The sequence below is a fragment of the Podarcis cretensis genome (assembly GCF_951804945.1).
Source record: "Podarcis cretensis genome assembly, chromosome: Z".
NCBI lineage: Eukaryota > Metazoa > Chordata > Lepidosauria > Squamata > Lacertidae > Podarcis > Podarcis cretensis.
Window position 1 is genome coordinate 41,934,205 of NC_137184.1, and position 22,543 is coordinate 41,956,747.

Here is a 22,543-nt window from a genome sequence, read left to right on the forward strand (position 1 = left end):
AGGATGGGTGTATTAGGTTAATGAATCAGGAACTCACGATTATTGGGATGTTTTTTCAGAAATGGCTGGGGAGTCGTGTCACCCATGAGGAGGTCACTGATAAAGATCAGTAGCAACCTGTGACTCTCATTCCTCAGCAGCAGATTCCCTGGGGAAGGTTCACATCTCCCAAGTGGGGGGGGGCGGGAAATATGCACGAAAAATGTAATTTCATGGCATCTGAAGTGCTGCCTTGTGGCATGATACCCAAATCCTGTATGGCAAATTAAGAACAGTGCACATTTACTGTGCAAAGAAGCAAACACACTAACAAAGCAACAGCAACAAAATTTGGAAATATCACCAGGCCATAGCTATTTGGGAAGGGGGATAAGCCTATGCTTTTTAAGGATATTTATTCCAGGGTTCTTCGCACACACCTGAACAACCCCTCCTCCCTTTGTACAGGACTGATCTCCCTCCCTTTACAACTCACCCATTTCCTCACTATTCCACCCCCCTTTGCCCCAAGTCCTTCTACAGGAGGGGAGAGGTCTTCAGTGATGGTGGAGGTGGTCTACATGCTTAACCCTTTCCCCACCCCTGCTACTCTATTCCAAATTTTCCTCCAGCCTGTTTATTCCCCTCCTTTGGAAATACTCATCTAGAACCATGCAGGGGGGCAAGAGGGACTTGGAGTGAGTGGGGTTTGGAGAACAGAAGTGCTAAGATATGGAAGGGGTTAAGCAACCCCTCCTCTTGGCTGCTTCTTTTTTTGAAATCATCTGCTCCTGTTGTGGGTTTTTGATGAACGAATGAAGGAAGGAAGGAATGAAAAGCACAATGGTCAGTTTTTATTCAGTCTGGTCATCAAAAACCCTGCAGTTTTAAAGCAAAATGCCTCTTGTATCCACGCTGCACTGTTATCCCTGAATGAGTTAGCATGGGCTGCAAAATATATTTGGTATGAATCTTATTGCACTTTTAAGCCCAAATTTGGTTTGAAGTGGCATGACGATCCATCTTAGCATATAATTTTAATCTTTTCAGCTGGATAACTTTAATTGATTTCAGTTTTGAAAACACACAAGTTAATTGAAAAACTGACTGGGCTCATGAGAAAGTTCTTGATACCCTTAAAACATATGAGATGGCATTTAAGTCACAGGATTTTACTATGTATTGATCTACATTCAGTTAATAAAGAAATACCACAATTAGTTTTCTCTCTCTCTGTAATAAATCACTTTCTGAGCCTGTTGGAAATTGGATTATACTGTCATTTTCTCGTACAAGTTTTGTTTATAGTTGCAGGCAACGTGCACTAGCTGCAGAAAGCTTCCTGAAACATGGTTCCATGTGATGCAGAAGGCAAGCAAGTTCAAAATGGCTGGGGAAAAGAAATGCAGACCCCCAGATCCAGCATGCTGGAGCGGCTTGGATGGAGCAGAGCTGAAGTGCCCCTCTGCTCAGCCCCCCCCCCAAAAAAAACCTTTACCAGTGGTGAAGTTCCACCATTGGTGGGGAAACATCAACAACAAGAACCACCCCAATGCGCTTGCCCAAACTACAGTATAGCAGAAGCTACCACAGGTGTCATCCCTGCTATTGGTAGCCAGCAGAACTCCAAAAACACCCCACTCCATGGGGTGGGAAGCAGGGCTTGAGCAGCACAGGGTCTGCTTGATCCTCCTGCTGTCACATGTTGGCAACAGTGCTGCTCCAGGTCTCTTTGCTGCAACAACCTGGCAGTTGTTGCTTTTTCTCCTCCCCTGCCCCAAGTCCATCAAGCCCATTCCATTCTTGAAAAAGAGAGAGGTTAAAGTCAGCAGTTTTAAGAATGTGCATAATAAAATGCAATTGCATATTAAAATACATGTCTGGGTAGAAGCTGCTCCGGTGCCTGGGATGGCGCATGGGATGCCTGCCTCCTCCTACTCAGCTGCCCTACAGCTGGGGGGAGGCAGCAGGTGGACCATTTGCGCAGCGCGGAGCCTGCGTGCACCAAAGCCACCGCATCTCTCCCAGGAGAGACACGTGGCTCTGGTGCACTGCAGGTGGTTAGTGCCCTCTCAGCGGTGACACCCAGGGTGGCCTGCACCTACCGCACCCACTTGCTTCGCCCCTGGCTACATTAGCTTTAGTTTCAGTTGGTAAGGCTCGAGGATGTGGACAAGATGCTTGGATCAGTCAAGGCGACCACTTGCACTCTAGACCCTTGCCCCTCTTGGCTGATAAAAACCAGCATGGAGGGAACAGCTGGCTGGGCCAGGGAGGTGATCAATGTCTCTTTACAAGAGGGGGTGGTCCCTGCCTGTTTGAGGGAGGCAGTGGTAAAACCACTCCTTAAGAACACTTCCCTGGATTCAGAAAGCCTAACTAACAACAGGCCAGTTGCTATCTCTCTTTTTTGAGCAAGGTTCTGGAGTGAGTGGTCGTAGACCAGATCCAGGCACTTTGGGAAGAAACTGATTTCCTGGAACTGGGTTTAGGCCTAGTTTTGGCACAGAAACTGCTTTAGTCGCCCTGTGTGATGACCTCTGTCTAGAGAGAGACAAGGGAAACATGTCCCTGTTAATTCTTCTTGACCTCTCAGCAGTTTCAATACCATCGACCAGGTATACTTCTGAAGTGACTCTCCGAACTGGGGGTGGGTGGCACCGCTTTGCAGTGATTCCAGTCCTAATTAGATGGTCGTTCCCAGAGGGTGTTATTTGGGGAATGCTTTTTAGCCCTGTGGAACCTTCAATGTGGGGTTCCGCAGGGTTCAATCTTATCCTCCACGTTGTTTAACACCTACATGAAACTGCTGGGCCATTTTTATTTCCTAGGACTGCCAGTTATTAACTAGGGTTGAAATCCTAGGCACGTCTGCTCAGGAGCAGTGACACAGAAACATAGGAAGCCATCTTATAGTAAGCCAGACCATGACCAGTTCAACAAAGTTGATGTTGAAGAATCATTGCTTCGACACTGGTGATCTTTGCTGTACACTGGCTTTAGTTCTCCTGTCTTCCCAAGTGATGTGTAAAAATTTTCAGAGACACCATTGATAGAATCTTTCCAGGAGTTGGAGATGGCTTGCCCATTTTGTCTTTTCTCAGTTTCTCATTATTCAGTTCTCCACATCTGTTTGCCAATAAAAAACAACAATGAATTTTTGAGTTTTTCTCCAATATATGCATTGTATTTTTAATACTGCACAATATTTGGTTGGAGAACTGCATCACAAAATTAGAAGGGCAAATTTAAATAGATAGTCACTGTCTGTTTGCATAATGTTTTTGGGAGGGCAGGTTTGCATTAAAATGCGAATTGAATTTCTCCTCCCCCCTACTTAGAGTAAGCTGTTTTGAACAGTGCAATTTATTTCTGAATGGTGCAGGATTGGGCTGCCTGCCACCTATGCTTTTCCTCCTCCTGAAATTTAGAAGGTAAAGTAATTCTTATCCTAGTGGTGAGAAAAACTTTGTCTATTTAATTTTTATGATGCTTTGCTGTTAAGGGGCTGGACACTTAAAATATATGTAACTGTTTGCAGAGGGTATGAAAATGTTTGTTTTTTTTCTCCTGATTGTAGATATCCCCTCTATGTTATATGTCTAGCAATCTATCTATGCCAGAAACCCCCTAATCCATTTCCTTCTGCTGAGACCAAATATATATTATAGCCAGCCCCATTTATCCAGGAGTCTAGACACCCTAAAGTATTTGTCTCTTGGGTAAAAGAAAAAGTAAAAGTGCAGAATTCAGATTTAAATTCACACTTCTGCATTTTTATGGAAAAACCCCTGCTACCGTGAAACTGAAAGCTATCAATGAAACTCTGAAATGAGTTTGGTTTCCTCTGGTAAACTTATCTTACAAACCTGTAAGAAATGCTAGAAAGATTCTAAGATTATCCAAGATGCTATTAATGCAACATATTTTGTTCTGCCATGAGAACTCATGGTTGCCATTATCTGAAAGGTTAAACAGGCATTTCTCATGGATTTCCTCAGCACTGAATGCATGTCAATATCATTTGAATCATTGTGTTCTATTAATTACTCACTCATGGGCAGTGGCCCGACCTCATATGTGGTTTATGTTGTAATCTGCCATGTTGTAATCTGCATTTTTGTTACTTTTCACTAAAGGTTCACTAATGGAATGCTACCTAACTTCATATGGCAAGAACCAGTGTGGCGTAGTGATTACCGGTAGATTGCTAGGCTAGGACCAGGGTTAAAATAAATTGGATGGCCTTGTGCCAGCAACCATCTCTCCGTCTATTTACCTCACAGAGTTAGGATGCAGGTGGCACTGTGGTCTGAACCACCGAGCCTCTTGGGCTTGCTGATTAGAAGGTCGGCAGTTTGAATCCCCACGATGGAGTGAACTCCTGTTGCTCTGTCCCAGCTCCTGCCAATTTAGCAGTTCGAAAGCACGCCAGTGCAAGTAGATAAATAGGTACCACTGCGGTGGGAAGGTAAACAGCATTTTTGTGCGCTGCTCTGGTTTCTATTACAGTGTTCCGTTGTGCTAGAAGTGATTTAGTCCTGCTGGCCACATGACCCAGAAAGCTGTCTGTGGACAAACTCCGGCTCCCTCAGCCTGAAAGTGAGATGAGCGCCACAACCCTAGTAGTCTTTGACTGGACTTAACTGCCCAGGGGTCCTTTACCTTTACCTCACAGTTATTACAGGGGTAAAACAGGGAGGCGTTGGGAGGGGGGAACCATGCATGCGACCTTGAGTTTCTTGGTGGAATGGTGTGATATAAATGTGGTAATAAATAAAAGATAGACACCTCATTCAGGTGTACCAACTCTACAGGGCTGAGGCCTCTACAGCCCCTCCCCATGTCCACTGGGACAGGGCTCAGCCCCCCAATTGTGAGGGGGCAGAGGAGGCCTGGTGGTATGTTGCCCTGGGCTGTGCAGCATTGGGAAACGCCCTGCAAACCAGCACAGCTTGGCACACAAGTGTTGCATCGGGAGGATGCCTGGTCAGCTTCTCCCAAATGCGACAGTCATCACGCACGCAATGTGCATCGCATGTGTGATATCAGCCCGCCCCCCCCCCATTCTTGGGCACAACTCAGCACCTGTGGCCTCACTGGTCTCAAAAAAGGCTCTACTCATCACTCCCTCTGAGAAATAAGAAGGCAAAACTCCAAGATTTGCAGAATTTTGTTATTTATTTTTTTAAAAGAAAAGCTGAATGTAGGTTGGGAAGGTGCATGGAAAACTAGAGGAGAGAGGGAAGGGGTATCCTGGAAGAGGGTGACTGAAATAGTGAACAGCAGCACTCCACTCTGCAATATTTTGTTGCAGAGCCCCTTTGTTGTCCACTTGCTGGATGGGTGGATCTGACCATTTTGATTTTCCTGTCCACCCTTCAGTTCTTTACACCTTCTCACCAGTTTGTGGTTTTTTTTAAAGTCCTAATGAAAAATTCATCTGCCTATTAGTGTGAATTCATCCTAATACCACATTTCTGTATGCAATTTTGCCTAATTTTTGCCTAGTGTACCCTCACATAATGCATTTTTGAATGCTATTTTCAGGTTTATATGCATTTTTACACTACTTGGCTGCACTGCCCTATTTGCAGAAGGAGGAATCTTGAAAAGGTGGCTGTATTTCGGCTGGTGCATTGTCTTGAAAAGGGAAGATTAGGTAGGTTCGGCTTAAAATGCAGACTGAGTCAAATTTCTCCCTAGCCCTCTTCTTATGACCCTTTTCTAAGGGTGGTCCTTTTGTTTTATCCACTGTTATCATTGCCATTATCAGACAGCGACAGGCAGCCCTGAGGTCTTTATTCCTCTGGCCTCTCCCTTGTGACATTTCTCCAGTACTGTATTTACATGTTTTTGAAGAAGAAGGGGAAGAAGACAAGGTTCATTGATGGAACTCAACAAGGACGCGCATCTGTTTCCCTGCAGTAACAGGCTACTTGTCAGAAATCTCAGATCTTTGTCACATAGAAAACAGTTGTCCGGCTTCAGGGACTCGGGAGATCTGGCTGTCTTGGGCGAAATACAACGTGAGAAATTATCAGTGAGATAGTGGGGGTTTGCTGAGGAAGAACCCTGGCCAGCAATCCACCCACTCACCCGCACCCTGGAAACAGTGGCTCTCCGGCTTTGATCCTCCCTCCCCCCGCCCCGCATCAGGTTTGCGGGGTGGGAGCGAAGGCGGGTGACCGGAGACGCCCTTTTTCGCGGCTGTCGGGTCCCTCAGGGTCAAGCCGCCGGCAACCAAACACCGCCGGCTCTTTCCGCAGCTTAGAAGTGGAAGAGCGCTCTCTCTCTTTCTCTGTCTCTCAGCCCGCCACCCTTCTACAGCCAACCGGTCCAAGGGAGGCTCCTACGACTGTCTCTCTTTCTCCCCCAACCCTTTTAACTCCGGCCTCCCCCTCCCTCCTCTCTCCCTCTTCCCCTCCCCGCCCCTCCTCACGCAGGGCCTGCCTTTTTGCGACTCGTGTGCCCCTGCCCTCGCCGCGTCCCGCCCCCTCTCCTCTCCACGCGTCCCCGGCGTGCTCCTCCCCTACGCGCCGCCGCCTCCTCTGCTTCTGCCGGCGCCTCTCGTCCCTATCTTTCGCAGAGGCTGCAACGAGCGCCCGACCGCCTGCCTAAGGAAGCCGCCGCCGCCTGAAAGCGGGCATCTGCGTCGACCCGGGAGCTCCCTCTCCGCACCGTGCGCCTTAGCCGTGCGCTCCTGCCTCCCCGCCGAAATGACCGCGAAGCTTTGGCGTCCCCGCCTCCTCCTCCTCCTCGCCGCTGTCGCCTTGGCTGCCCTGAGCGGGAGAGGTAAGCAGGATCGGGCTCCCGGTAGGGTAATCAACCGGCCCATCCCGCCCGCGTTGCGCTTTCCCTCAAGTATACTGGGGAGAGGATCCCCCCCTGGCCATCAAAGCTCCTCTCCCCTTCTTTCTCTCCGGCTTGCCTGAACTAGTAGACCGGTCGCCTCCGCGGTCCTTTTGTGTCCATCGCTCCTGCCTGCTGCTCCTGCTTATTCTTCTCCTCACGTCCCGCGGCTTGGGAGACATACGGCAGGATACGGGGGGCTCCGTGCCATGCTTGTCTGGGTTGGGCTGTCTGCATCGTTGCGCATGATCTCTCTGCCCCCCTCCCGGTGGCTGGATGCAGCCAGGCCTCACGGATGCAGATGAGTCCCTCCCGCACCCCCGCTCTGCACACACACACACACACACACGAATAATAATATGTAACTGAATTATATAAATAAAAGATCAGGTGAGACAAAACGCATTTGGCTGGCGAAGCGGCTGCGGGCCTGCCTAACCATCGGCGCAGACCCGCCCCCCTCCCCTAACCTCTATTGTGGCTCGCGGCGTGCTCTGCCTGGGCTGCATAAAGAGCTGGCGGGGCGGGGGGGGGGGGGGGGAGGACTGCAGATCACACCAGTTTTCCAAGCAAGGGCGAGATTTGGCTCTTCTAAACCTCCGGCGAAAGGGCCCCGCTAATCCTCCAGGGGATGGGTGGGCGTGACAAATCAGTTCAAACTGCGTTGGACTGAAACGTACCCAAACCGAGAGCAGGAGCTGCAGCCTTTTGTAGCCTCGTTTATCTTTGCAGCCCTGTCGCTCCTGTGGGACTCATTCACCTTCCACTATTATCATTGCTCTTTTTTCTTTTTAAACAGCAGGGGATAATTTCTGATAAATGATCACGGTGCACCCAACCTGTCTTTCGGGCATCCTCAGAAGAGGGGTGGTCGGGAAGCCCCCAAAATAGCGCCTAATAGGAAATCTTTCCCTTACTGGAGAACAATAGATCCACCATGAGCTTGACTGGAGCCCAGCAGCCCCCGCCCCACTAGACTGGGTTCCTCCTGTGTGGGAATGTGCCTGCTTTCATACCTCCCCGCCCCCCGCCCTGTGCTCAAAAAATATGCTTGAGAATAAATATATTTTCAAATCTTGATTTAATCTCCACTTTGTGAGCCACTTAGAGGAGGCTTCCTCCATACTGACCTGCTTTTCTCCTCTTAAGTATTCCTCCTCTTAAGGTACTGTATGTACAGCATCTCATGTTTCTGTAAGCATTAGAGAGGTAGAAACACATGTATGTTATTCCCCTCCCCACTGACTTAAATAATAGGTAGTTTTGTCAACCACCTCAACTGAAATGCCAGTACAGTGCACGCCCTCCAGTATCAAAGGACTGTAGGGCGTTTGAGGGTCTGCAGTTTAGCTAATCCACACACCCCCACGTTCTCCTCTGTGTCACTTACAACTGGTTCATCTTATATCCCCAGTGTGCTATACAGGTCCACATCAGCTCACCCAGATCAAGGATCTTCTGCACATTTACCTAGGAATAAACATCACGGTCTGGCTTGCTTCTGAGTAAAAAGCATGTGTCAGATTGAGCTGTAAATTTGAGAGCAGAAGTTGTCCCAAGTTTTTGTGTTGTGCCCAAATAGCACCAGTGGGACAAGGAATAAGGGTTATTAGTAGAAACTGTTTGGAAGAACTCTCTGCAGGTAATAATTGTTTGGTCTGTCAGCTAGCATGAAATGTCACAATTCGCTTTAATGTTTTGTTTTTAAAAAAACTGCTTCAGGATGAGCTTATGAATAGAAGGCGTGTTATGTTTCACATATTTTGGTGTATATGTAAGATGGTTCATCGGTGTGCAGTTAAGTGCTTCTCAACTGGAACCACTCTTAGGCCTTGAAATAGTCCTGTGGGTCCATTTGGTACAGAACTGGCAGCTACATCACCATCATCATCACCATCATTATTAATTTATGACCCGTCCATTATCTAAGGTCCCTAGACGGGCTGCCACAATCAAAACACAGTGTGAAAAAACAGTTTGAAACAACTTACAATCACAGAAATAAGGTGGGTCCCAAAAATACACATCTCAAGTGTCAAAAAGCCAAGAGTCTAGAGGTGTGTCTTCAGCATATGATGAAAACTGTACAGTGAATGTGCCAGGTGGACCTCTGGGGAGAGAGGTCTACAACTAAGGGGCTACTACAGAAAATGCCCTCTCTTAGGTGAACAGCCCCCTAAGGGTCATCCTCTGCTGATCTTAACACCTGAGAGGATCTGTAAGGAAGGGGAATATTTCAGGTGTTTGAGGCCTGAGATGTTTAGGGCTTAAAACAAGTTGCTTGTGTTTCTGAATCTCAACATAATGATTGACGTGGAAACTTGCAGAACATGCCCAGCGTTTGAGATACACAACAGTTGGATTAGACCAAGGGTGGCTGTCGTGTGGCACTCCAGATGTTTGTGGACTACAGCTCAGTCGTAGAACACCTGCTTTGCATTCAGAATGTTCCAAGGTTCAATCCCCAACATCTCAAGTTACGGTTGGGGGAGGCTCCCTGTCTGAAATGGGTTGACACCACTGAGCAAGATGGGCAATGAATGGTCTTACTTAGGCAACTTGCTATGTTCTAGCAGTGCCCATTATTCCTAACCGTTGGGCATGTGAGCAGGGGCTAATGGAAGCTGGGAGTTCAACCACATTTGGAAGGCAGCAAGGTCCACCTAGTTTGGTATTTTCCCCTCAGTAGTGGCCAGCCAGGTGTCTCTCAGAGCTGTAAAAAAAAAAGGACTTTGAAGGTGATGGCCTGAACAGTGGGGAGAACAGGCCTGGGAAAGTGGATGTTCTATTTAGCCTATTGCCCACGAATTTGTCTAAGACTGGGAACCTGCGACCCACAGCCAGCATGGCCAGTATGTAGGGATGATGGGAACTGCAGTTCAGCAACATCTGGAGGGCACCAAACTCCCCATTCTAGGTCTACGCTATCTAAGCTAGTGTCGCTCAATTTCTCGTGTGCAGTAGTAATGTGGAATCTGTGGTCCTCCTGTTTTCCTTGGGCCACAACTCCCATCATTTCTGACCTTTGGCCATGTTGCTGTGGGGCTGAGCCCAGTCACATCCAAAGGGCTTTGTGTTGTAAAAAAGTCAACTTTGTGTTGTAAAAAAGAACCATTTTCTTCCTTCCCAGTCTGTTTTGCTGGATGGACCCAAGTTTTGTTATCATGATAGAGAAGTTGAACACTTTCTCCTACAACCATTCATAATTTCATAAGCCTCTGTTGTGTTCTTGTCCACCCCCAGCCCTGATGCTCTAGCCTTTCTTCATAAGAAGCAGATTCTTGACTAAGAGCTTAAAAGTGGGGACTTCGAAACCCATGATGGGGACTTGGAAACCTCTTGAACAGCCCTGCTGAGTGTGCAAGTCTGAGAGATAGGGAAGCGAAGATGGTCTACAGAGCTAGTTCATTGCACGGCTTTCTAAAGTTTGTTCAGCCTTCAAACCATAGGAAAAGCCAGGTTATTCTTGCTTTGTAAGAGGTTAAGAGCCTCTCTCCTTACAGCAGGTAGAATATTTGGATGAAGAGGAATGGATATTAAACATTGCAGAAGAACTGTTTTTTAAATGTACCTCTTAGTGGGCAACAGATTAGTAGAACTGGCATTTGACATCCAAATAATTAGTTGTATTTACTTTTCTTAATTAATACTTTGCTAAATTATTTCTAGTGCACAGCACAGGGAGCATCTGAAAATCGGAATAAAACTTTGTGTGGGTCTTTTTTTGTTTTTTAAAAATCCCCTTATTCATCTCTGTCCTTCTGCCAGCTCCAAAGCTGCATTGCCTACCTAAGCTAGTTCTTTTTCAAACTGGCATTTGTTTTAAAAGTACACAAAAAGCAAGGGGAAAGCTGACTGTGTAGACAAAGTGGTAGTAAACAAAGGAGAACCAGTTAAGCTAACAACAATAGGGAGAATCAGTGAACTCCCCAAAATGGGTTTTCATGGCAGATTAGGAGAGAGTTCACTAAACAGAATGAAATGGGCAGGCAGGGAATTCCTTGCACAGATAGATGTTCAATTTGGCTGAGGAGCCCAGTGAAATGAGGCATGATAAGTTACTCTGGATATGTTAAATATATAGGTACACCTGTTTTCCCCCTCCAGCCTAATTCTGTCTCGCTAAGCTTGTGAACAATTCCACAAACAGTTGTTCTTCCACTGCAATACAGAAGCAAAAACCAACTTCAAGATATGCTGCCAACCCACACATAATCAACAAAAGGTGTGGTGGCACATCAGAAGCCTGAAATAAACAGAGGTGCGAGTCTCTCCAAATTTACGAAAACATTGGTCTGGATGCCTGGAAGCATCTTGTATATTGCAAGTAGGAGACTAGGTATACAGTGGTACCTCGGGTTACAGACACTTCAGGTTACAGACGCTTCAAGTTACAGACTCCACTAACCCAGAAATGCATGGGGCCCACTGATAAGAGCCCTCCTGGATTTCTCATTACTTCAAGAATTCATATACGGCTTAATTAGAATAATGCTTGATCAGTGTGGAACTGAATACGGTGAAAATAAAAATGAGTTAAAACTATAAAATCAGAATTCTGTTAAAATTCCTGCTGGAATAAAAGAAATGCATTCAGTAGGCACCTGAAGTTCAATAGGGAAAGGTCCCATCTGACCTCAAGTGGAAGGTCATGCTATCAAATTGGGGTCACAGCATTGAGCAGTTCATGGGTTCATATGAGCAGTTGACTGGCTGCTGGCATCCGTGCACCCAAACCATAGGGGACCCCTAGTAGTGACTCCTCCAAAGACCTCAGTGATCAGGCAGCCCCTGTGTTATCCTGAACCCAAGTTGTTAAATGACATAAATTAATACAAGAGCCTGGAACCTCACCCGGTAGTATATGGGGAGCCATTGCAAGTGTTTGAGAACTGGAGTTAACATGCTGGTGATAGTCTGCCCCATCGACAGGCTAACTGGAGTGTTTTGCACCAGCTGGAGCTTCCAGACAAAAAGACCGAAGGTGGTCCCACACAGAATGCAAAGCAATGTTGCTTAATCTTCTACACTGGTGTTCTTCAACTTCGGGTTCATATACGATGTTGGGCTACAACTCCCATCATCCTTGACCATTGGTTAAACCGGCTGTGGATGGTGGGAGTTGTAGTCCATTGTTAGGCGACCAAAGTATGACTCCACCATTTCAACCTGCTTGGTCACCTGCTTCTTGCTCTGTCGTAGAGAACAGGGGGGGTGAGAAGAAGGAGCAGGAGGTGCCCCGCCTGCTTGCTCATTGGATTTCTGTCCCGCAAACAAACAGGTAGAAGCAGTGATGGTGAAGAGGAACCGGAGCCAGTGGCAATGACTGGAGCCTGGAGCCAGCAATGGGTTATTTACAAACTAGGTTTAAAGGGCATTGACAAGAAACACACAGTGATATACAAAAGGAGGAACATTAGTCAGAGGGATACCTTTTGGTGCTGCTGGAACACCAAGATTGGAAAATAACCTGCTGGGCCACAGAGTGCTTACATTTCCCCTCCTAGTCAGGTACTCTCACCCCGGTACATGCCAGCTGGGCTGAAAGCGGAAGTCGGCTGAGCCTGCTTCTGTCTGTACACCACAGACCCACTTTTTACTTGACTGCTACAGGATATCGTAAGAGCCTTTTTGAGTCTTTGGGTGCTTCCTGTTTCCTTTCATAGCTCAATTCGTAGTACTGGCCTCAACGATTTAAAGGCATATATTGTCTGGGCTCAGGGTATCTAAAGGGCCGTTGCCTCTCATGTGGGACCTACCTGCTCACTCTGGCCCTCAGTATTGGACGAGCTTTGAGGAGCAGTGACTTGGTGCCCAAGTCAGAGACTTCTCAGTGGTGGCTTCCAGGCTGTGGACTTCTCTGGTCTGGAAGGTTCTCTTAGACCAGTGATAGTGAACCTTTTTTATTTATTTACTTATTGTTTATATGTTCCTTTGCAACACCTTGAAGTGATTTATCAATAAAAATACCAACAATTAAAACAGTTTCATAGATTAAAACAAAATAATTTCATATACAGTCATGCCTTGGTTTTTGAACAGAATGTGTTCCAGAAGTCTGTTCAACTTCCGAAATGTTCAGAAACCAAGGCGCGGCTTCCAATTGGCTCCCGATTGCGCAGGTGCACTGGAAACAATAGCTGAAGCCACATTGGACTTTGGCTTCCAAAATAACATTTGAAAACCAGAACACTCACTTCTGGGTTTTGATTGTTCAGGAGCCGAAACATACGAGTACCAAGGCGTTCCACATCCAAGGTATGACTGTATTAAAAAAAAATATTGAAACAATTTCACATATAAAAGGAGATGCAGTCAGAGGGCCATATTTCCTTTGGGGGCCCCCACATGCCTCCACTAGGTGAGTGGGGTTCACGTATGTGGACAGAATGGAAGGATAACATTTATTTTTTTTAAAAAAAGACTTCAAACCATCCTGAAAAGTGTCGTAGAGTTGGAAAGGGATTTCAAGGGTCATCTAGTCCAACCTCTTGCAATGCAGGAATATAAATTTAAAGAAAAATCACAAATATATTGAGGACCGCACAAAGCACCCTAAAAGCCAAGGTCCTATAGGCTATGGCAGAACAATCATTTCAAAAGGCTTTTACGTCTTTCTTGAAGGCAACAGTTGAGTCAGACAACAGTGAGTGGGGCATTCTACCCCAGAGAAGGCTCTGCTTTCGAGTGATAACAATCTGGCATCCAAAATGCTTGTTGATAAAGCAGTATTAATTGTAGCCCCTTAAGCCTCCTCTCGAAAAGCTTACTTGGCGTTTGAAACTAGATGGGGATGCTCAGTTTGTCATGGTCTTTATTTGCTTCAGTGTTCAGGAACTTTAAAATGAATAATAACATTCCATTCTTACAGAAGCCTTTAAGGGGGTGGGGCCAGGGTCAAAGTAGAAATAGTTAAACCAGGAGATACCTAGCGGCATAGCCACCACTAACCAGAAATGTCGGCTTCCATGCCTGTTCCAGCAAGGTGGACCGTTCTTTGGCAAACAGAAATAATTTGTGGGCATGGATGACCATCTACAGCCACTTTTGGCATGGAGCTAGGAGGATCTGCCCAACTCAGCCTCCAACCATCCAAACCCTGGCATATAACTCAGCAATGCGCACTCACTGGAAATGCATATTGTGTGGTAAAGGAGGAGTGTCAACTCTGGGTTTCCCCTCGTGATGTGGGAATGGGTAGCATTTAGGAATAATTAGATTGGAGGGAGACAAGTGTCATCATCCTACCCTCCAAAATCAGAAGAAGCTTTTTGCTGTCGTCTGCCTCGGGAGAAAATGGTGGAATGGGCCTTTGCGGGGAGGAGGGGTGAAGTCAAACTGTTGGGAGGTTACAGAGAAAAACCCCTTCTAGACACGGGGAGGCTTCTGGAGAGAATTTGTGGGGGTAGGAAGAGTCAAGGTCTCCCTCTCCTTGCCCAAACCTGCAAATGACAGGCACACATGCACACACCAACACACAAAGGGAAGAGGAATTTATTGCTTAAACCACTCTGGGACTGATAGCTCTGTGAGTGAGGGGAATAGAGGTCTCCTAGCAACTCTCAAGGACACGGGCGGCGCTGTGGGTTAAACCACAGAGCCTAGGCCTTGCCGATCAGAAGGTCAACGGTTTGAATCCCCGCGATGGGGTGAGCTCCCGTTACTCGGTCCCTGCTCCTGCCAACCTAGCAGTTCAAAAGAATGTCAAAGTGCAAGTAGATAAATAGGTACTGCTCCGGCGGGAAGGTAAACGGCGTTTCTGTGCGCTGCTCTGGTTCACCAGAAGTGGCTTAGTCATGCTGGCCACATGACCCAGAAACTGTACGCCGGCTCCCTCGGCCAATAAAGCGAGATGAGCACCGCAATCCCAGAGACGTCCACGACTGGACTTAATGGTCAGGGGTACCTTTACCTTTAGCAACTCTCAACACCTTTAACAGCCCCCCAGATTCTTTGGGGAGGGGGTGCGTCATGACTGTTGAAAGTGGTATGATGCCAATCAGTTTCAAAACACACAAAAGCCATTCCAGAATGGAACACAGTAAGTAAAATGGACAGGCTGAGTTAGATCGCTCTCTAGGGCAGGGGTTTGCCAACATGGTTGCCGTCAAGATGTTGTTGGACTTGAATTCCCACCATTCCTGACCATTGACCAAGCTGGTGGGGGCTGGAAGAAGTTGCAGTCCAACAGCAACTAGAGGAATTTTGCCTTTGTATCCAAGGCAAGCAAATTCCAGCGTAACATCCCAGATTACTGATCACGTAATTAATTTGAATTAATTAATGTCACCTGGCTCTTGAGCTAGCCCCAAGGAGTGTCTTTTACCTAGAGCTGCCACTCAATTAAATATACCTTGGTTGATGAGTTATGTGAGTTTCAGTTTTCTAATCTATGAATTCTGCATGAATTTCCATGCAATAGGAAAAAAAAGTCTCGTTCAACCGGGGGGTGGGGAGGGAGACCACATACTTTATTTTTAGATTACAAATGTGGAAGTGCATCATCTTAAAAAGAGTCATTCCCTGTCAGTCTTCCAGAGGGTGAGGAATGCCTCTTTCTCTATGACGTTTGCCACCGCCTGCACTATTTATAAGTTCAGCACTGACACAGAAGTTGGCTTTCTTTTGTTACAATGAGATTATTGTTTGTTTATTCATGATTTTTGTATTTTGTGCTGAGCACACTGCCATTGGCAATGTGTGATAAAACTTATTTTTATTTCTGCATTGTGTATTTGGTGCTGTGGTCTAAACCACTGAGCCTAGGGCTTGCCGATCAAAAGGTTGGCAGTTCGAATTCCCGAGACAGGGTGAGCTCCTGTTGCTCGGTCCCTGCTCCTGCCAACCTAGCAGTTTGAAAGCACGTCAAAGTGCAAGTAGATGAATAGGTACCGCTCCAGCGGGAAGGTAAACGGCATTTCCATGCGCTACTCTGGTTCACCAGAAGTGGCTTAGTCGTGCTGGCCACATGACCTGGAAAAACTGTCTGCAGACAAACGTTGGTTCCCTCGGCCTGTAAAGCGAGATGAGCGCCACAACCCCAGAGTCATTCGCAGCTGGACTTAACTGTCAGGGGTCCTTTACCTTTACTACCAGTAGTACTACAACTACTACCAGTAGTACTACAGCTACTACTAGTAGTAATGGAAGGGGTTGGATTAAACAGTGGCCTTCCGCTGGTCCAGCTCCGAGACTCGCCTCTTGACTCCCAACATGTACCATGGGACCTACTTTCACAGATTCACTTTTGATTTATACGTCATATGCCAATGAGGTACATTATTAATCTTTAAATGAAAATTCACAAAGCAATAAACATAGTGTTACCTTAGTATTACTTCTAAAGGAAAACTGCTTTTTCTCATCCAAAAGGCTGAGAAGCTGATGAAAACCGGTGATATTTCTCTCACAGTTGAGTTTCATTGAGACATCTCAGAGGCATGTTTGTTCTTCCAAATATTATAGAAAGGCTAACTCACAACTCATTTTGTACGACTAAACTGTTTTTTTGCTTTTGCTTTTCTTCTGAGTGTCACAAGCCTTGCTCACAAAAATAGATGGTACCAAATGGCAGCTGGTGGATGATTGCTTCATTTGCCGATTCTGGGTATTATTTACTGACTGAAATCCAAAACCCTGGTAATGTTAGTTGCTGAAATTGCACTTTTAAAGGTTGTGCCACAAGAGAGCTCAGTGAATTGTTTCTCATATCCTAATTCCACTGACTCTTGTGTTCTCAGTGAATAATGATTGCATTTGCCCTGTATGCTCATACAGATTTGTTTTTTAGTTTGTGTTCTGGTGAGTTACAAGGGAAGAATTTTGCTGTAAGCTGCATGTGTGTTGGTGTGTCATGGAGTAGATTTTAGTGTGTGGAGGAGAGAATTTTCTGCATTCTCCCCATCACAGCAGACAAACTCCTACAAAGCCACACTATTCACTCCTAGAAGGTGAATAGAGTGTCCCTACCTGCTAGAGAGCTCCATCACTAAAAGCATACCTATAGGAAGCTGGAGCTTACAATTTGCCAGAAATACCTTTCTTACTGAAAAACGCTCCTGCCTTTCTCCTGCTGCTTTGCAGTACTCATGGAAATTGAAGTGTCTCCGGACAGCGCTGGCCCCTGGCCTCTTAAGTGAGATGGGCGCACAATCCCAGAGTCTGTCAAGACTGGCCCGTACGGGCAGGGGTACCTTTACCTTTACCTTTTACCTGCTAGAGAGCTCCATCACTAAAAGCATACCTATAGGAAGCTGGAGCTTACAATTTGCCAGAAATACCTTTCTTACTGAAAAACGCTCCTGCCTTTCTCCTGCTGCTTTGCAGTACTCATGGAAATTGATAAAATGAGAATGATTTCTAGCCTTGGCGCCACATGTAGTGGCCAGAAGCATCAGGATTTTGACTTGGCAGCAGCAGTTTTACCATGACCCACCAGCACGACCTTCCAACCCACCTGTGGTTAGTAACTGTGGTGGGGAACATGCAGTGTTCTTTCTGAGGTAGTTTATCTACCTTTGCCCACCCCCCCACCCCGCACTCAGCTCTTCCTTGTGGCTCCTAGAAGCTGTCAGCATGTGACAGCAGCCACATCCAGGGAATGGTTTCAACTGGCTGGCTAAGCCAGGTGGCCAATGGGTCTCGAACCCTCAGTGAGCTAGGGGCTTTCCCTGCATGCGAAGGCAGGCTGTGTGGCAGATTGAGTGGATGAGAACCTGCAGTGAGTCCAAAGGTCAAGAAGGTGGTTTCTGCATGAGCTATAGAGGGAAGTGAGGGGCAGATGGGGCTTGTCAGCTTGGGAAGGTAGAAGGAAAAACTGATCCCAAACTCTGCTGCCTTGTGGCTATACTCATTCGTGAGAATGGAAGTGAGCTTCAAGGAAAAATCTGTACCTGCTGCCTTGCGGGACATCTTTGGGAAAAGAAAAGACCAGTGAGTAAACACTACTCAAACTCTAAGATGGTTGGAAGGCACCTTGTACGCCTCCTTCCAGCAACTCCTGCAGTCAAGATGGAGCCAAACATCTTACTTTGCTTTCCTTTGTTCCCTGGGCAATCCAGGACCTCCATGCACACTGCCCAGGCTTGCGCCCCAGAGGGGTCAAAGGAATCAACAATATGAGACGTCACAGTTATGAGTTACCAGTCTCTGCAGCCACATTGAATGCTGTGATTCTCCAGTGCTTTGGCTTCACCCTAGAAGGTGCACTTCATTGTCTCCTGAGCCAACACAAATTCCAACAACTTGCATAAGAATAAGTTGCTTTAAAAAACAAACAAAACTACATTGGTGTCTCCCTTTCTAACAAAACAATTCTAATTGAGGAGATTCAACGAACAGCAAGATCCACTTCATTTCGTTCGGTTTGGAGCTGCCCCCAGGTGTCACCTAAATGTTGCATTTTAGGTCCTGCTACAGAGTGGTCCTGCTACAGAGTGGTCCTGAGGATGCTTACTCCAGAAATGACTAACCCTAGGACAAGTGGGTTTAGGGTTGCATTCTTAAAAATCTAGCCTCCGCTTCCGTTCTGTAAGGGCAGTGTGCCCCACTTACCTTAACCCCTTAATGGTTATTCAGTCGGAGGGTAAAGGGCCGTGCGGTTGTTTCCATTGATTTTCTTTCCTCTCCCCCCCTCTTTTTTGAACAAAAACGGGACTTTATTCGGCCGATAAACACAAGACACGGCTTTTAAACTAACATAGTGGCTAAGACCTGGTAAAAAAACCCACACAAGTCAAATATTTCTATACACCAAAACAGAAAGGTAAAGGGGGGGGGCATGGTTAAGAGGGATTCAGCAGGAGTTTGCAGTGTTTCTATTGATTTTCTTAAGGCAGCCATGGCCTTGCGACCCATAGCATTGGCCGATCTGTGGGAACCACACAGTGGAAACAGGATTGGAGCTGTGCTTTTCATCTGGGCACCACTCTGTCATATTTATAGTGGTAAATGACTGTGGTGTCTCAAGACCCTTGAGTGTGTTCCAAGATGACAGCGAGACGTGTTGTATTTATAGAAGGCTTCACTTCTGACCCGGAGTGTGAATGTGTCTTGCTAGTGGGGAGCGTATTATGGATCAGCCTTCTGAAAGTCAGAATTAGGGTGGCTTGCAGTTCCATAGAAGGCACTATACATCTTTTAACAATCCCTTCTCATACATCCTCCTATTTCTCGTCTGTGATTGGGAATTTTTAAAAATGGCCAACATTTTAGACATTTTGTATACTTCCTTTCCTAATTGCCTGGAGGTGTTTTTAAGTGCACTGCAGGTGAACACAGCTTTAAAATAACATAAATCAACATAGTGCAGAGGACAGAGTGCTAGAGTTGAACCTGGGAGACCTAGATTAAATTTCTGTTTGCTTTATTTTGGGCTGGTATCTGTTGCACAGCCTAGCCCACCCCTCACAACCTTGTCCCCCCCTCCAATAACCATTACTTTATTAATGCAACAAAATGAGTCCTCCCGAGACATGTGCAAATGGATCTGCATTGCCTGAGAAAATAGTCCTCTCTGTTGAGGGAGTTCACCTCTGCTTTGCAAGAGGAGCTCTGAAGAGAGGCAATATCCTTGCACCAAGGAGGATACATGGGTTTTGCAGATAGGAAGTCACTACAGCTGAGATAGACAACATGAAGCTGCTCATCATCTGTTTGGTATCTTCTGAACTCTGAGAGTTGGCAAAGCTGATGAATGAACAGTATACAGCTATTCAGGCACACCATTTTAGCTTCAGCATCAAGCCACACATACTGAAAATCATTCCCTGTAGATTCATGTAGTCTAGTGTGGGGTCTTCCAGGGTAGGGTTGTTCTCTGTGGATGGAGGTTTGTATCTGAGAACGCGATTTGGCCGCCATGGGTCCATTATGTTGTTACCGGCCATCGTGCTCCGCCTCTGGCTAACTCTGAGCCCTCTCACAACCTTGTTGTGAAGTGATGTGGAATTGGGGGGGGGGGGAGAGATTGGTCATGTATACAGTGGATGCTCGGGTTGCGAACACAATCCGTGCGGGATGCACTTTCGCAACCCGCAGCGTTCTCAACCTGCGTCTGCGCATGCACAGGTTGCGATTTGGTGCTTCTGTGCATGCGCAAAGCGCGATTTAGTGCTTCTGAGCATGCATGACTGCCGAAACCCCAAAGTAACCCATTCCGGTACTTCCAGGTTTTGGTGGTCCGTAACCTGAAAAAACACAACCGAAGTGTCTGTAACCTGAGGTATGACCGTGCTTGCTCTGGGTTGCTCTGGGAGGAAGAGCGGGATGGGAAAAAAATGAAAGAAACAAAGGAATTCTCTGGCGAAGCTTCCTCAAAGGGTTGTCATTATAATGGTGCCCCCAGTTCAGATGAAGCACTGGAGCCCAATACTTGATTGCTCTAGGTGTGGGGGACTCAGATAAAATCTGAAGAATATATTTCACGCTTGTTTGTGCATTTTTTGATTGCAGAGCTTAAAAATGGTATTTGGCTGGAGGTGGGGCACAGTATTTCTTTATTGCCTGAGTGTGTTTTCTTTTTTTAAAAAATGGACGTTATATGCAATATTAATATCATTCTCCCCACTTTCCCCACTATGGTAATATGTATTGTGTATCTCTCTCTCTCTCTCTCTCTTGCTGTAAATAGGTGAAAGGTGACTAATAAGTCTAATAAATGAGTAAAAAGAAAGGAAAATGGATGAAAGGAATAATTCAGCATCCCAAGATAGCATTAAAAAAAAAGGTTTCTAGACCTTATGGCTGAAAAAACGGACTATAAAACGTGTGGGCAAAATGTGGCAAAGTCTTAGCTGTGGGTTCTGAGGTTTTCCAGAGCTCCTTGCCTTTCCAGAAGCAGATAACACGACTTGAAATAATGCCAACATGCAGGTGAGGCACATTTGCAAAATTCATAGAGGCCCTGTGATTTTCAAAAGGACCTGCAGCCCAGTGGTGGAGCACAACCTTGTCATGCACAAGGTCCTGAGTTTAATCCGTGGAGTCCAATAAAAGGATTGCAGAGCTGAGAAGGACCTCTGCTGGAGACCTTAGACCAGGGGTGGGGGGACCTCAGTTCTGAGGGCTGAATGCATCCCTCCAAGCTTCTCTTTCTGACCCTCAGGATCCTCCCCGAGATGCACCCTGCTCCCCAGACTGTCCCTGGCTGGGATGTCTCCACTGCTTGCTTGGATGGAGAATCACAAGGTGGGGGTGGGCAGTAGAAAGTAGGCTGCCTGGTGCACAGAGGTAATGTTTACATCAGCTGCTCCTCCCAGGTTTGACTCTGGCACTGCCCACCACTGGTATGTGGCCCTCAGAAGGTCATTCAAAAGGGAATGTGGCCCTCAGACTGAAAAAGTAAATGCCTTTACTAGACCGGCACCAGATTGAGGACAGTGCCGGCGGTTCCCGTGCACAGGACGCTGAGCCGAGGGAAGTACCAAATTGGAAATGTCCATAATTGATAAGATCCACTTTTGGCCTTGCACAGCACTATGTTATGAAAGATTTGCCAGAGTTTGTCCCTGGCTAGACTTAATAACGGCTTCCAGCCATTGCAGGCAGTGTTGGCCCAGAATCTCATTCTTGCTTCCTATAATTTGGTGGGTTGTCTTGATGAATAATTCAAGGAAAATTTGAAGAAGACCACAGCTGGAGAGTCCCTGCCAGCCAGAGTCAATAAAACAGAGCTGGATTTTATTTAACAATAAGACTATATATTCTGCCCGTCAGTCAAGCTGCCAGGGTATTTTGCTATTAATTTCTTTTTTTAAAAAAAACCCACAACAAAAACAATTTGATGCATAATTAGGAGTTAAAAGCGGCAAATCTGTAAACCAGCTTTAAAACAGACATGGAGTGGATCTTTTGAGAATCAGGGACGCTTGACTGATTTTAGCACCATGGATTGCAAGGGGTCTGCTCTAACAGCAGAATCCTAACCATGGCTACATGGAAATAATTTTTCTTATTCTTATGCAAAAGGTTTATATGCTGCCCTTCCCCATTTGGGTTGCTCAGAGCTGCTTGCAACAATTAAAATCTCAGGTTATATATCTCTAGTAATACCTATTTAATGCTCCCGAGGCTCTTCGGGAGTTACAGAAAAAGTGAAATCAACATGTGAAGAAGGGCAGTGGAAGCGAGCACTTTGGTCTGACTGCCGTTTCGTCCACCTTCCAGCTTGTGGAAGAAATAAGTCCTGTATTTGTGGACAGGTGGCCTCCCTAATCTTAGAAACTTGGGACGCAAAGAGAGCCTTCATGAATACAGGAGCTTCTGCCACATCTGTTTGGGGGAAGGTCTGTAGCTCGATGGGAGAGGACTGGCTTTTCATGCAGAAGGCCCCTGGTTCAGTCCCTGGCATCTCCAGGTATTGCTGAGGGATATTCACTGTCCAGAACCTTGAAGAGCTAATTCCAGTTAATGTGTACCTGAAGAAAGTACCCAGTGTTGCTTGGGAATTTGAAGGAACCCAAACAATCAGTGCAGTTTTGGAAATCCCTGGTTAAAACCAATGGATCTCTGAAAGATTTCATCTGCCATCTTGATTCAAGATGGTGTCCAGAAAACCACAAGACAGAAAACCTTGGTCTCAGGAACCATGATGCTGAGTTTGATTACAAAATTTTAAGAGGTGTCCCAGATAGTAGACAAAGAGGCAGCCCTCTTTTCAAAATTTACAGTAGGTGCTGACCCAGATAGACTCAGTATAAGCAGCTTCTGACTC

At 46.3% G+C, this 22,543-nt stretch overlaps 1 protein-coding gene and 1 pseudogene across 2 annotated transcripts in view; one reads left to right on the forward strand and one right to left on the reverse strand.

Annotated features, from left to right (window-relative positions):
- Nucleotides 1-6,468: 6,468 nt before the first annotated feature.
- The window catches only part of CD99L2 (CD99 molecule like 2), a 75,567-nt gene continuing 59,492 nt past the window's right edge, over nucleotides 6,469-22,543 (forward strand). Inside the window, exon 1 of the mRNA XM_079962929.1 lies at nucleotides 6,469-6,774. Coding sequence (XP_079819055.1) covers nucleotides 6,699-6,774 — 76 coding nt within the window. The 5' untranslated portion in view covers nucleotides 6,469-6,698. The remainder of the gene's footprint in view (nucleotides 6,775-22,543) is intronic.
- LOC307208302 (PAT complex subunit Asterix pseudogene) lies at nucleotides 19,256-19,740 on the reverse strand (annotated as a pseudogene). Its single transcript has one exon. The product of its transcript is annotated as a PAT complex subunit Asterix pseudogene (transcript).